We start from the raw sequence: 15,671 nt of genomic DNA, 5'->3' as shown, positions 1-15,671 counted from the left end.
TTGTTTATTATATCTCAATGATTTTCAGAGCAAATCTGCTCTATTTACAAGACTTTTTCCTGACCTCCATCTCTGCAAACTCAACATGGAATATGAGAGTGAAACTGGATTCTTTCTAGCACTGATTTTGTAAGAAGTAAAGATTAAACATGTGGAACTTAGACAACAATTCTGTTGATGTATGAATCAGACTAGAATCCCATTCACTCACTGAAAGTTGTGTTGGCTCTGCAGGGCTAACTGGAGTAAAACAGTAGTTTAAGTTAAATTAGAACAATCTAGTCAGCAATGTAAGCACATAGGACTTAGAATATACAAGTGGCTTTTAAAAAAATATACTGGTTTACTGGCTATAACTACACATTCAAGGTCTTATTTAAAACCAGAGACTTACCATGGAAAGACCCTGCTTTTCCGTTAACTTTTCAGAATTAAAATTGAAGCCAGACACTGATCAAAGTCCATTTTAATAACTTCTTTATTTGTAAATCAATAGTTCAACTACTTATATAAATTAGTTTGTTTCCATGTTAACCAGTCCTACCTTTTGGTATATAGTGAATGTAATTAACTCAGTGACAGTATTTAGTTAAGAACAGACGATGGAAAACAATCATATGGCAGAGTTATTACAGCAATATACACCATCTGTCACTTTGCATTTCCTTTTTGGATGTCATAAGCCATTAGTACATAATGACCCCTCTGAAGTCATATCTGTAGTTCCAAAGGCCGAATAGTGGAAGTGTCAAGTCACTGCATACAGATAAAATTAGCTTAGAGACAGATTGTGCCATTTTTTAATTCTTTCTCAATTGACTGCAAGTAGAAATAAGAAATTACAAATTGGGTAGGAATGTTTCAACTTCAAATGCTATATTTTTGTCTGTTTTAGCTATGCCTGTGTACCAGGGCATGGGAGAATTACCCTCTACCATTTATGGACTTGACGCATGGTACTTTCCCCTCAGAGCAAGGGGGTATCTGGAAGGCAGGTTGTGACTCTCTGAATCATGATCTGTCTTTTAGCTTGCTCCAGGAGCAGCACAACAAACATATTGCTCCTTGCTCGGGGGTAGTTTAGTTGCAGAACTCTCAGAATAGGATACATAGAAAATGTTTATTAGGGACATTAAATGAGTTTTAAGTGGTCAAATTCTAGTTCAAAAAGGGTCAAAATCTTGTATGCACAATGGGGCATCCCTCTGACTTCAATCTGGCCCTGGAGAATAGATCTGTGGGACAAGATCCTTGATCTTAACACCTACATTCCTCTCTCCATTGTGCACAGTGGAGAACAAAACTGTGAAAGACTCTGTGATGTCATGCAGAAGGGAGTGGCAGTGAAAGCTATGATCGCACTGCAGGAATTACGCATTGCTGACAACAGGTTGTCAGCAGTGGGCACAACTGTACCCAACCTCAAGTGCCGATCCAGGACAAACTGTGCTCAGAGCAGTTTCAGAGAATGTGCTTCAAAGCTATCGGGAGTTGAGCATATTTTATGCCTAACAGCTCTGAGTATGTGTTAACCATGCTTTCTCCCAGGCTATGCCTGCATCTGAACCAGTTCAAGTGCATCCATTGCTAGCAGCAATGATCAGCAACAGGCAATTTTTGTGGTATAGACATAGCTTATAGAAGATATTCCCACCACTGTGTAGCCACCTCTCAAGGGGTCTGGTCAGTGCAGTTCTTCCCCCTGCACCTAAATGACATTTTCATTGGCATCCAAAACAGCACAGAGAGGGCACCATAATGGCTCCAAGGAGCTTACAGACTCCACAGAACAGGACATAGAATCATAGGACTGGAAGGGATCTAGAGAGGTCATCTAGTCCAGTCCCCTGCACTCATGGCAGGATAAGTATTATCTAGACCATCTCTGACGGTGTTTGTCTAATCTGCTCTTAAAAATCTCCAATGATGGACATTCCACAACCTCCCTGGGCAATTTATTTCAGTGCTTAATCACCCTGATAGTGAGGAAGTTTTTCTTAATGTCCAACCTAAACCACCCTTGCTACAATGTAAGCTCATTTGCTTTGTGTCCTATCTTCAGAGGTTAAGGAGAAAAATTTTTCTCCCTCCTCCTCGTAACAATCTTATGTACTTGCAAACTTATGTCCCCTCTCATTCTTCTCTTTTCCAGACTAAATAAACCCAATTTTTTCAATCTTCCCTCATAGGTCATATTTTCTAGACCTTTCATCATTTTTGTTGCTCTTCTCTGGACTTCCTCCAATATGTCCACATCTTTCCTGAAATTTGGCGTCCCAAACTGGACAAAATACTCCAGTTGAGGCCTAATCAGTGTGGAGTAGAGAGTACAGAGTTACTTCTTGTGTCTTGCTTACAATACTACTGCTAATACATCACAGAATGACTTTGAGAATAATGAAGGAGAAGCAAGACAATAGAAAGGGCAAGGAGGACAGGACGCCATCAGGGGCTCGTTCACCTGCACATCTACCAATGTGATAGATGCCATCATATGCCAGCAATGCCTCTCTGCCATGTACATTGGCCAAACCGGACAGTCTCTACGCAAAAGAATAAATGGACACAAATCTGACATCAGGAATCATAACATTCAAAAATCGGTAGAACACTACAACCTCTCTGGTCACTCAGTAACAGACTTAAAGGTGGCAATTTTGCAACAGAAAAGCTTTAAAAACAGACTCCAATGAGAAACTGCTGAGCTTGAATTAATATGCAAACTAGATACCATTAACTTGGGTTTGAACAGAGACTGGGAGTGGCTGGGTCATTACACATATTGAATCTATTTCCCCATGTTAAGTATCCTCACACTTTCTTGTCAACTGTCTAAATGGGCCATCTTGATTATCACTACAAAAGTTTTTTTTCTCCTGCTGATAATAGCTCATCTTAATTAATTAGCCTCTTACAGTTGGTATGGCTACTTCCACCTTTTCCTGTTCTCTGTATGTATATATATCTTCTTACTGTATATTCCATTCTATGCATCTGATGAAGTAGGCCATAGCCCACAAAAGCTTATGCTCAAATAAATTTGTTAGTCTCTAAGGTGCCACAAGGACTCCTGTTCTTTTTGCGGATACAGACTAACATGGCTGCTACTCTGAAAACTGTACTGATGGGCTTTTAGACTGGAGTAGCAATTGCAGAGCAGCTCTGATGCATGTGACCTCATTGCCTCATGTAGCTCCCCGGCACTCAAGTCCAGCAACTTGCACTGAGTTTTTTGGACAGGATTTGGGCTTTGGAGAAGGAAGAAATGGGGAGGAAATGAATTGAACTCTGTTAAGCTCTCAAAGGAGAGGACAATAATTACCAAAGAGGTGAAAGCAAAGGGTTGGTTTCATGTTGATGAAAAATGTAACAAAATTGCCTTTTATTCACTTTCTAACTTCAAAATGTAACTACAAATCTCTTCCTGTGATCAAGAGGCGCCCCAAAACAATCCAAAAGAATACTAACAGATTTGAATATATTCTGGCTAAAAACAGTGGGAACCTCTGAACATAGCTTACACTGTCATTTTAACACCTTCCAAAATGCAATGACCACTACAATAAGAAGAGTATATAAAACGGTATTTTAAAATTACAGTGTTATATTTTTAGGAAGTCCATAAAGATCAATATGGTTACATATTCTCCAAGGATTCTCCCTTCCTCTCCTCCCCCAAACAATGTCTCAATATTATTGACATGTGACATAATAAGAAGCTAGTTATCCAGTGCACAACTCCACATCTGAAAATCAGAAATAATTAGTCTCACAGCTATGGTAGGAGGCTGTGTCAGATGCCGAAATCTCACAGTAGGTTTGAAGCTTTTATGATGGAACCCACATGTTTCCATGTGTATCGGGTGCTTTGGTATAAGGAATATTCCAGATCCATGGGCGATCTGCAAAACAAGCAAAAATAAATACATAAGTAAAAAATTAAAATATGCTTGTGACAGACATATACCTGGCCCCAGTGAAGTCAATGGCAAACCACCATTTATTGTGGTTCATCCCAACTGGAAGTTCAACTTACTGATAAAATTTACTGAGCTATTGCTTGCGGTGAGATACAAAGATACATTTTAAAAAGCCATTGTTTTTTCCCCAAGGGTTGTTCTTTTAAATGTGGATATTGCAACCTGACAATCGTCCATTAACTATGATGGAGAGTACATTTAAAACAGAGCTTACAATCATTTTGATATAGCAAAGTTTGCTTTGGTCCATCCAGTGAAAGTCAGGTATTGCACAGATATTTTGATCCTAAAGCAGCATAAAAGGAAGATTACAGAGATATCAATATTTTTCACTGGGGCAGCCATGATTATAGTGGGAAGAGAAGATGTTGTCAAGAGATTTGAGAGTGGCCCTGCATGACATGAATGCCTGAGTTCATGTCTCACCTCTGCTAACATTAAAACTTTGTATGTCCATCAGCCAGTCACAGAGAGTCTTACGATCCCTCCCTTTGCTTCCAGAAATAGAGGAACCAAACTTATCAGAAACCACCCTTGCAGGAGAAGGAAAGTGAAGTGATAGAAAGGAGAGAAGTGGGAGTGATGGCTCTTCAACATGCTCCTCTCTTTCTCTCCAATTCTCCAAAATTCCTCAATAGACTCTGAAAAGGACTGGGGTTCCATATAAGTTTAAGATGGAATGTGGGAAGAAAACGGTAAAGTCAGGAAGCTGCCACAATCCATGGCACACTCCTCACAGATTTTCTATCAGAACTGTGATTGAGAGTCAATGCTGCTTCAAGAAGCACTGAATTCTTTGACAGTTACTACTATGCAACCGGAGAGGTACCAGAATCAGCTATGCTGCCATTGGCAAGTGTACCACAAAAGGTGGGGGAAGAAGGTCCAATAGAAAAGCTGTACAGAGGCAATGGACTTCTGTGGGAATCTAAAGAGCTGTATGTGTCTCAGGATAACCGCTTACTGAGTCTATTCCTCCCAGCCCATTTCTAATGGAATGATGACGACAAAACTCCTTGAGGGTCAGTTCTCTGAGTTATGTGCATCGCAAATGGGAAACTATTATATAAAACATCCTGCCTCAGTTTCCCCATCTGTAAAACAGGATTCATAATTCTTACCTATGACACAGAGGCATTGAGAGGATTAGTTTTTTAATGTTCCTAAGGCACACTGAATGTGGAAAGTGATAATTGTATCTCTGGATAAATACTACGTGTATCAGAGAGGAAAAGCAGTAAATATTCATATATATACATTATGTATTATGAACTAGTCACAAGATTGGCATAAAGCAGTTGGACGAGTCACCTCACCACTCTGTGCCTCAATTTCCCCATCTGTAAAAATGAAGCCAATAACGTTGCCCTCCTTTGTAAAGCACTTTGAGATCTGCTGATGAAAACTACTGTAGAAAAGAGGTATCATTATTCAGTTATCAAAATAACAAGGACAAGCTTTTCTGTGCAACTGTGTATCTAAAGTAGTGCAGTAATGTTTGATTGTGTTGGATGTGGAAGATTTAAAAAGACAATCAAGATGACTTCTTGAATAACATTGAGTTGTATCAGTAGATTTTCTAGTAATTACTATGTAATGTTTAATTTTGTGGGATTCGGCTATGATTCACTTAAAAAGCAATGTTGAACAGCAAGAAATATGAGTAGGACAACAGCAGGGGAGGTAGTTATTTGTGTATTTTACAACAACTGAGACACTGTACAGGGAGATCTTGGAGGACCAGTAAAGTGCCTGGATCACTACTGTTCATTGCAAAAAGCAACCAAACTAGGAGGCCTTTAGTGGGCCTGAGCAGCAGTCTTAGCATGAAGAAAAGTCAGGAGGGGAGAGGGTTTGGGCGACCACAAGAGAGGGCAGTCTGACCCCACCCCTCCTGATAAGATCTCTGTTGAAATTGCTGAGGTATGAGGGGAGGGAAGTTTGTCTATGTTTGCCCTCCAGGCTGTTTTTGTCAGGGCCTCAAGGCTTGCAGACTGCAAACACACATCTGGCTAATTGATAATCAAAATGAAACCTCTTGCTTAACCTTTGAAATTGGTTGCTTAAGTTTTCTTTGACATGTCATTGTAATACTACCAAATAAATAAGGGAAGAAAGTTTGTGGCAGTTGGACTCTTCAGGATTCTCCCCCTGGATGCATCTGAGGGTCCCCTCGGGAAGACACAAGATTGGTCATCGGAAGGCTGCTGCACCACCACTCAAAAACCACTCCAGACCTTGGTAAATGTGGGGGATTGGAGTGTTTTACTAACCTGTTGTGGACATGTGTAGGTGCTTGAGACTAAAGAAAGCATACCTTTAATAAGAGCACTCGTGTTATCCTGCTTGTATCAACCATCTATCCAGCAGATGGTCGTGTCCTCACTGGATTTATTTCCTGCCAGCGCTTTGCAAAGAGTAAAAGTTGTCAAAAGTTTGGGTTCAGAAAACCCAGGATTACCACATGCCAAGCCAATTTTAAAAAGCAAGAAAATAACTGGATGAAGTACTATTGTAACCCCAAACTTCTAGAATAAAAGTTAATCGTTAGAGGAGGATTGTAGTTCTGTATTTATTTTGGAGTCTGTAAAAGGCAGAAAAGTAAGTGTGAACATACTGGAAAATGGAAGGGAATTAATGGGAATAAATGGAAGGGAATTAATGGTCTCCAGAAGGTTCCTGATTGGAATGGGAATTAATTGGAATTAACTAACTAACTAATTGGAATTAATGGAATGGGAATTAATGGTCTCCAGAAGGTTCCTGATTGTTCTGGAACCTTCCCTGTTATATTAGCCCCAGGCTAAGTAGGTCCCTTTTCCCTGGGTAAGGTATCTGCCTTCTATTACTCTCCTGTAGCCATCTGGCCCGACCCTGTCACATATCCCGCCCCGCTCAACACTACGGGGTTGGGCAACTTGGGACGTCAGGCAGTGTACTCGTGACAAGCCATCTGCATTGCCATGGTGGCTTCCAGCCCGGTGTTGTATGGTGAATTGGAAAGGTTGTAGGGACAGGAACCATTTGGTCACCCTTGCGTTCTTCTCTTTATTCCGCTGCATCCACTTGAGGGGTGCGTGGTCGGTCACAAGGGTAAACCGTCATCCCAGAAGGTGGTAACGTAGTGTTTCCATGGCCCATTTCACAGCTAGGCACTCTCTTTCAACCACAGCATACTTCTGCTCTCTCGGGAGGAGTTTCCTGCTGAGGTAGAAGATTGGGTGTTCTTCATCTCCGACCATCTGCGATAGGACAGCTCCCAATCCTACTTCAGATGCATCTGTTTGTAAAATGAATTCTTTGTTGAAGTCTGGGGCTATAAGCACGGGGTTACTGCAGAGGGCTGTCCATAGATCCATGAATGCTTTCTCTGCGGCATCTTTCCACTTCACCATATCTGGACCCCGGGCTTTTATCAGGTCCGTCAGGGGACTCGCTCTGGTAGCAAAATGGGGAATAAATCGTCGGTAGTATCCCACCACATCCAGGAATGCCCGGACTTGCTTTTTCCGATTCGGCCAGGGCCAATTTTGGATAGCCTCTAGTTTGTTTAGTTGGGGCTTGACCATGCCCCCTCCTACAATGTAGCCAAGGTATTTAGCCTTGGCTAGCCCTATAGCACATTTGGCTGTGAGGCCAGCCTGTCTTAACGTGTCCAGAACAGCTTCCACCTTTCTCAGTTACCTCCTTCTTCTGGTTGGATGTCAGATCAGTGGATATCCTGATCTGCTCCTGCGTATTATTTCCCTGGATCGGGGTCTCTTGGGCCACCACACACGCCTCTCGTTGGTGCCAAGGCTTTAAGAGGTTAATGTGATAAATTTGTTCTTGCTTCTGGCGTCCTGGCTGCCACACCTTGAAGGTTACTTCCCCCATGGGTTCAACCAGCATTGGGCCAAAAGCTTGCTTTCTGCCGTGGATACCAACACCATCATCCGATCCCCTGGTTGGAACTGTCGAACTTTTGCCTGGCGATTGTAATGGGTTCGCTGGGCCTCCTGCGCCTTTTCCAAATGTTCCCGTACAATAGGGGTGACCTGGGCTATCCGTTCTCACATCTGCAACACATGGTCAATTATATTTCTCCCCTCGTTGGGTTACTCTTCCCAGATTTCTTTTGCAATATCTAGTATGCCACGGGGGTGGCGTCCGTATAATAATTCAAAGGGGGAGTTGAGGCCTGAGGTACGTCCCGGATTGCAAACATAAGGTAGGGTAGTAGGTTGTCCCAATCCTTCCCGTCTCGACTTACCACTTTCCTTATCATTGCCTTGGGGGTTTGGTTAAACCTTTCTACCAGCCCATGGGTCTGCGGATGAGAGACTGAAGTTCTCAGTGTATGTATATGGAGTAGCGTACAGAGGTCCTTCATTAGCTTCCACATAAATGGGGTACCTTGGTCTGTTAATATCTCCTTTGTTAGCCCCACTCAGGCAAAGATCCCCACCAAGTCTTTAGCTATCGTTTTAGAGGCCGTGTTCCGCAGGGGAATGGCTTCTGGGTAGCGAGTAGCATAATCCAGAACGACAAGGACATATTGGTGGCCCCAGGCTGTCTTCTCCAGGGGTCACACTAGGTCCATGGCTATTCGCTTGAAGGGGACCTTTATGATGGGAAGGGGTACTAAAGGTGCCCTCAAGTGGGGACGGGGACTGTGCAGCTGACACTCCGGGCAGGATGCACAGTACCTCCGCACTTCTTCATGTACTCCGGGCCAGAAGAATTGTTGCAAGACCCGTGCCAGGGTCTTCTCTACCCCCAAATGCCCCCAAAAAGATGACTATGGGCCAGACTTAATACAGCATTCTGGTGTTTTTGAGGTACTAGGATCTGCTCTACCTTCTGCCCCTATACTGGTGCAACCCAGTATAAGAGAGAGATTCTTCTTCATTATGAAGTAGGGTCCTGGTCCCTGAGTTTTCCCTTCCACGGGGACCCCATCTATTTCGGTCACCTCCTTCCTAATGTTGTCGTACCTTGGGTCTTCAGCCTGGTCCCGTCCAAAATTTCCTCTCCCGGGGCTAATCTGCCCGAGATCTAGGAGGCCAGTCTCTGTTGCCTCTACTGGTTCAGAGGCGTTAGGGTGTGGGTCAGACTCAGGTGCTTCTCCCTCCTGAGTGGCCTCCTTTTCAGCTGCTCGGGTCCACCTACCTACGAGAACGACCCTCTGGCTTTGCACCAGTATTCGGGTTCCCAAGGCCTTAGCTGCCCTTCTTTCCCTTTTCGTCTTTCTACGCTGTCTGGGAGTGGAGAACAAATCTGGGGATATTTCAGAGAAGGTTGGGGGTTGACAGTCTACTGTGGATGCCTCACTACTTTCAGGGCTTCCCCCTTTCTCCAATTCCCCTACTGGGAGTAAGTTTCCAAACCCTGGAAAGTCCCTCCCTATGAGCACTGGGTATGGGAGTTTAGGGATTACACCTGCTGCTACCTCAATAGTGTTCCCCTGAATCTCGATTTTTACTGGGATGGTGGGGTAATAACTAACTGTCCCATGGATGCATGTTATCCCCGTATGCTTAGCCCACAGCAGCTGACTACGCTTCACGAGCTTCTCCGAGACAAGCGTGATAGCACTCCCCGAATAAACCAGTGCTGTGGTCTCTACCCCATTTAGCTTCACTGGTCTAGTGTACATATGTGGGGTTAGTGAGACCCCCACAAGGTGGATTAGGGAGCATGGGTCTGCCTAGTTCCCCAGGTTACACTGCATAGGCTCCTCAGCATTGGGACACTGTGCAGCTATGTGTCCCCACTCCCTGCAGGTGTAACATCTGTATGGAGCCCTAGGCATTCCCCGGTCTCTTGGTTTGGGTAGTCTCACATCACGATCCTCTTCCCCCTCAGTGCTCCAACTCTTTGTGGCTTCTGGTGGGCCTTCAGCCCCTCTCTTTTTCCACCTGGGTTCTCCTGGTGGCCCAGTCACCTGAGCTCTAGGGCTTCGTCCTGCTAGTTTAACCCAGGGTGCTTCTTCCTTAACTGGTCGGGTCAGCTCCCTCGCCGTCCTTTGCCTTTCTACCAGCGCAACAACCTCGTCGTAGGTGGAGGGTTCGTTCGGGCTTACCCAGGCGCGAAGGTCTGGCGGTAGTCCTCTCATGTACCGGTCGATGACCAGAACCTCTAGTAGCTCCTCCGGACTCAGTTCGTAACCACTTTCGTGCGAGATGGATGAGGTCATATAATTGGGACCGCGAGGTTTTGTTTTCCTGGTACCTCCACTCATGATATTGCTGGGCCTGCACTGCGGTCGTTACCCCAGATCTGGCTAGGATCTCTGCTTTCAGCTGGAGGTAGTTCGCCGCAGCCTCTTCAGGCAAATCGTAGTAGGCCTCCCCACACAGGAATGGAGTGAGGATGCCAGACCACTGTTCTAGCAGCCAAACCTCCTGCAGGGCTGTCCTCTCAAAGGCCAGGAGGTATGCCTCTACATCATTCTCCCGCGTCATTTTCTGCAACCAATTGCTGGCCCGCATGATCTGCATCTCATCATGGCCGCGGTTCAGCTCTGTAAGGGCCTTTACCGGGTTTACCAGTTCCCGCAACATAGCCTGGTCTTGAGCAGCCTGGTCCATCAGCAGGCTATTAGTCTCTTGCTGCAGCCGCACTGCCTCCTGTTGGGTGGCTGCCTGGACACAAGTAGCCTCCTGCTGGGCAGCCGTGGCTTGTATCAGTACCCGCACTACCTCCTCCGTTGTGGTGAAAAAAAAAAAAAAAAAAAAAAAAAAAGATCCTCCCCCACCCCTCTTCTTCCAAACACCCTCCTTCTTCCGCCGCACTGTGGACACCAGATCCCACTTCCGACACCAGTTGTGACAAAGTTCCTGCTCTATCTTGGTGGGTCTTGCGCTTATTGGCGGATTTGCTCACCTTGGAGCTTCACGGCAGCCCTCGGCTTGGCCGTTTTTCTGAATTCACAGTCCAGGTCGACTCCTCCTGTGTCTGACCAGGAGTTGGGAGGATTTGGGGGGAACCTGGGCCCACCCTCTACTCCGGGTTCCAGCCCAGGGCCCTGTGCAATGCAGCTGTTTAGAGTGCCTCCTGGAACAGCTGTGTGACAGCTACACTTCCCCATGGCCCCCTCCCAACACCTTCTTTATCCTCACCATAGGACCTTCCTCCTGGTGTCTGATAATGTTTGTACACCTCAGTCCTCCAACAGTCCACATTCTCACTCTCAGCTCCTAGTGCCTCTTGCTCCCAGCTCCTCACACGCACACAACAAACTGAAATGAGCTCCTTTTTAAAACCCAGGTGCCTTGATTAGCCTGCCTTAATTGATTCTAGCAGCTTCTTGATTGGCTGCAGGTGTTCTAATCAGCCTGTCTTCTTAATTGTCTCCAGAAGGTTCCCGATTGTTCTGGAACCAACCCTGTTACCTTACCCAGGGAAAAGGGACCTACTTAGCCTGGGGCTAATATATCTGCCTTCTATTACTCTCCTGTAGCCATCTGGCCCGACCCATCACACCAGGTAAGGAAATAGGACGTGCAAATGGGCTGGTACCACTGTCATGCACTTGGTGAACACTCTTGGAGCTAATGATAACCTGAAGGGAAGCACCGTAGACTGATACTGGTTGTTGTCTGCTATGATCTGATGTATTCCCACATGAAAGTATGTCCTGCAAGGCAAGAACAGCATACCAATTTCCAGGGAAGGACTAATGGAAGCAGGGGTGATCATACTGAGCTTGATTTTCTTGATGAATTGGTTCAGCTTTCTTAGATCTCGAATGGGATGCAGGTGATGTGTCTTTTTGGGAATCGGGAAAAACTGGGAATAAAAACCTTTCCCTCTGTGTTGGTAAGGAAATCTTCCTCTATCACTCCTAATTCCAAAAGAGATCATGCTTCCGAAGCAATATGGTCTTATGAGATAGGTCCCTGAAAAGGGACTGGGAAGGTGGGTTGGCAAAGGGGAAGGAGGCAAATTGGATGACATATCCCTCCTTTACTGTGCTGAGCACCCATTTGTTCAATGTAATCTCTTTCCAACCATTGCAAAAGAGAGATAGTGCTTTCCAAAAACTAGGGAGATGAGATATGGTTGGCATGCTGTCCTTGATCAAACAGTCAGAATGACTGCTTGGAAGCTGAAGAAGTCTGACAAGAATGGATTGCTATGGATGATACTGTCTGGTGACATCTAGGAGGTCCAGGCCTTTTATTGAAGGTGTCCTGGAAGCTCTGCTGATAAGAGGTTCTGTAGTACAACAGATTTAAACTGTTTCCTCTTTGTTACTGGGATGGAGAACCTCCAGTGAATGAAGAATCACACAGGAGTCTTTTAGAGTGCGAATGGCATCATCCATTTTCTGGGGAAATAGTCTGAACCCATTGAAGGATAAATCTTCCTTTGTAAAAAATACACCTCTCTTAGGATGCCAGAGGCCTGCAGCCAAGAGGAGTGTCTCATCGAGATGGCTGTAGCCATGGAGCATGAGGCAGTGTCAGCAGCATCAATGGCCACTTGAAGCAATGTTCAGGCAGTGAGGTGCCTTTCAGAGATTATGGCTGAGAATCTGTGGGACCATGCAAGTACCCATAGCAGTGCCACTGATTTGAAGGTATACATTGTCCCCAAATGTGAAATTGTGACTTTGTCCTCACCCATAACTATTTCACATTTGTATACCTTCCATCATGTGCCAGCAATGCCCCTCTGCCATGTACATTGGCCAAACTGGACAGTCTCTACGTAAAAGAATAAATGGACACAAATCAGACATCAAGAATTATAACATTCAAAAACCAGTCGAAGAACATTTCAATCTCTCTGGTCACTCAGTTACAGACCTAAAAGTCGCAATTCTTCAACAAAAAAACTTCAAAAACAGACTCCAACGAGAGACTGCTGAATTGGAATTAATTTGCAAACTGGACACCATTAATTTAGGCTTGAATAAAGACTGGGAGTGGATGTGTCATTACACAAAGTAAAACTATTTCCCCATGTTTATTCCCCCCCCCCCCCACTGTTCCTCACATGTTCTTGTCAACTGCTGGAAATGGCCCACCTTGATTATCACTACAAAAAGTTTTTTTCTCCCCCCCCCCCGGTAATAGCTCACCTTACCTGATCACTCTTGTTACAGTGTGTATGGTAACACCCATTGTTTCATGTGCTCTGTATATATAAAATCTGCCCACTGTATTTTCCACTGCATGCATCCAATGAAGTGAGCTGTAGCTCAAGAAAGCTTATGCTCAAATAAATTTGTTAGTCTCTAAGGTGCCACAAGTACTCCTTTTCTTTTTGCGGATACAGACTAACACGGCTGCTACTCTGAAACCTGCCATAATTCTCAGTGTATTCTAAGCTTTCAAACTATCCCTGCCCTGCAGCATCATGCATATCTCAGTTTACTGCTTTATTTGTTCTATGGGTAGAGTCACAGCCTCGTGGAGTTTGAGATTTTGACATGTTTCATACTATTATGGGGTTCATAACCCTCTCTCCTCTGCAATTTATATCCCTTTTTCAAAGGGACATTCAATTTTTTACAAATTTACTCCTGACTAAATTAAATCCTGAGCTATACATGAAAGACTGAAGAAAACATTGAAAAGAGGCTGATACAAGCATATATCTTATGGATAAGGCTATGATTTAGTCATGAGTATTTTAGTAAAAAAGTCATGGACAGGTCAGGGGCAATAAACAAAAGTTCACAACCCTGACCTGTCTATGACTGTACTATAAATACCCCTGACTAAAACTTACCTGGGGGGCTGCTACTCTGCGGGGTAGGCACTGCTCAGGGGAGTCCAGTGGGCTCAGGGCCAGAGGCAACAGCTTCCAGGGGCCACTGAGCAGCGGCTACTCTGGCTACCCCCGGGGCCATCCCCCTGCTGCTGCTCCGGTTGCCCCTGGGACCATTGCCGCCGAGCTGCGGCTGCTCCCATCTTGAGGACTGCTGCTCAGGCAGTCCCCGGGGCCAGCTGCTCAGAGCCGCCCGAACAGTGGCCAGTGCGGCTGACCTTGGGGCTGCCCGAGCAGCTGGTTTCAGAGCTGCTCCAGCAGCGGCTGGTGTGGCTGTCCCTGGGGCTGCCTGAATAGCTGTCCCTGGGGCCAGCTGCTTGGGTGGCCCTGGGTTGAGCCACACTGGCTGCTGCAGAAGTCACAGAGGTCATGGAAAGTCACAGAATCAGTGACTTCCGTGACCTCCATGACAAGACATGTAGCCCGACTTATGGATTTATTTTTTCTTTTGAATTTTAGTTCTCACCCTTTTTTCCTTATTTCACATTCTCTCTGAACTTTTTTTGTGCGTCATTTTTCACAGTCACCATGTAATTGTTCCTCTCCTCCATATCTCTGCTTTCCTTCTTCCAAAGCCTTTGATTTCCCATAACCCCTAGACTCTCTTAAGGCAGCTTTGGGAAATCATCATAACAGAGTGCCTGGGAACAAAGTCTACTTGCCCAATCCTTACTATGGGAAAGGGAATCACAAGACTATTTAACTCACCTGTCCAAACAAACAAACAAACAAACAAAAAAACCACCAAATCTGGCAAGACAAAACAGAAGCTCCTGTGAAGTTTACAGAGACCCTGAACAACATGCTAGAAGTGAATACAAGACTGACTTTATATCCTGCTCCCACAGGCTTATACCTCCCTGCTGTATTCCCCCTCATGCTCTATCTTCTCACAAGTAACAGCACAAAAAATTCCTAATCCCTGGCTTTCAAGCCACAAAGCAACCTGTTGGAGGGCTGTCCTAAGTGAAATGCCAACACAGTAATGTTAGAGTCAAGCTTTGGAATGCAGAGCACATGAGCAGGTTTGAAATTGGACAAAACAATCTGGCCTCAGTGTAGCAGTCACATTTTTTTTTTCCTCTTTCTTTCATTCAAGAGGTACGTCTTACCTTTGTTTCCATATTGCTCTGGGGGCAGATCATAAGGCACAGGAAAAGAGGTCACTGGCTCATTACTTCCTGAAAACATTTTCTTCTTCACATGGAAGTAACCTGTATCCAATCCCTGTGAAAAATACACAGAAGGAAATGATTGACTTATTAGTTTTATGAAAGTAAAACGTTCACCTTATCACAGCGTGGATTTTCCTCACCATCAAAGAGAGTAGCTAACACACAAAGTTTTCCTTCTCTTTCTGGGGTATAAACAGTGTACCAAATCCTGCTCCTATTGTGAGAGCCCAGCCTCCCTTCCCTGCTCCAGTCCTTTCTTCCTCTTGATATTCCACATGCAGGGCCAAGATGGTGGTTAAGTCCTATCTGCACCCACCCTCCTTGTCACGTAAGTTTTTACTAATCTAATTCTATACTCAAGCAGGGAAAACAAGGCTTTGGGAGTGGTCTTTACCTGGGAAACCCCATACAAACTTCCTGAGAATCTTGTAGGACCCAAATGGGCAGTGTATCCAGTCACAGTCTGAAGAGATGGTTTTGCATGTAAACCGAGTCATGATCACATGACATGGAAGTTTTAGGATTAAAAATTTAACGTGGAGAAAATACTTCTCCCTTCGTTCCTCTGCTTAATTTTATCACAAACTTATTATCTAGATGATGACAGAAGTGTGTGTTATTCAGTATGCAGTTAAAATCCAAATAAAAACACTACATTTGTAATGAGCATACAAACATCTCTTCAAAGACAAATCTCCCAGGGACTTTTGGATAACGTAGCACTGTTATGCTGTGAAGTTCACTGCAGCTTTGA

At 44.7% G+C, this 15,671-nt stretch overlaps 1 protein-coding gene across 1 annotated transcript in view; it reads right to left on the bottom strand.

The window, feature by feature from the left end:
* Positions 1-442: 442 nt before the first annotated feature.
* The window catches only part of TDP1 (tyrosyl-DNA phosphodiesterase 1), a 99,376-nt gene continuing 84,147 nt past the window's right edge, over positions 443-15,671 (bottom strand). The window contains exons 15-16 of the mRNA XM_074956103.1: positions 14,855-14,969; positions 443-3,902 (exon numbers count right to left, since the gene is read on the bottom strand). Coding sequence (XP_074812204.1) covers positions 3,829-3,902; positions 14,855-14,969 — 189 coding nt within the window. The 3' untranslated portion in view covers positions 443-3,828. The remainder of the gene's footprint in view (positions 3,903-14,854; positions 14,970-15,671) is intronic.

Source organism: Natator depressus, chromosome 6 (genome assembly GCF_965152275.1).
Source record: "Natator depressus isolate rNatDep1 chromosome 6, rNatDep2.hap1, whole genome shotgun sequence".
In the NCBI taxonomy this organism is placed as follows: Eukaryota; Metazoa; Chordata; order Testudines; family Cheloniidae; genus Natator; species Natator depressus.
The sequence above is the reverse complement of the archived record's forward strand: the minus strand, read 5'-3'. Positions and strand labels throughout refer to the sequence as shown.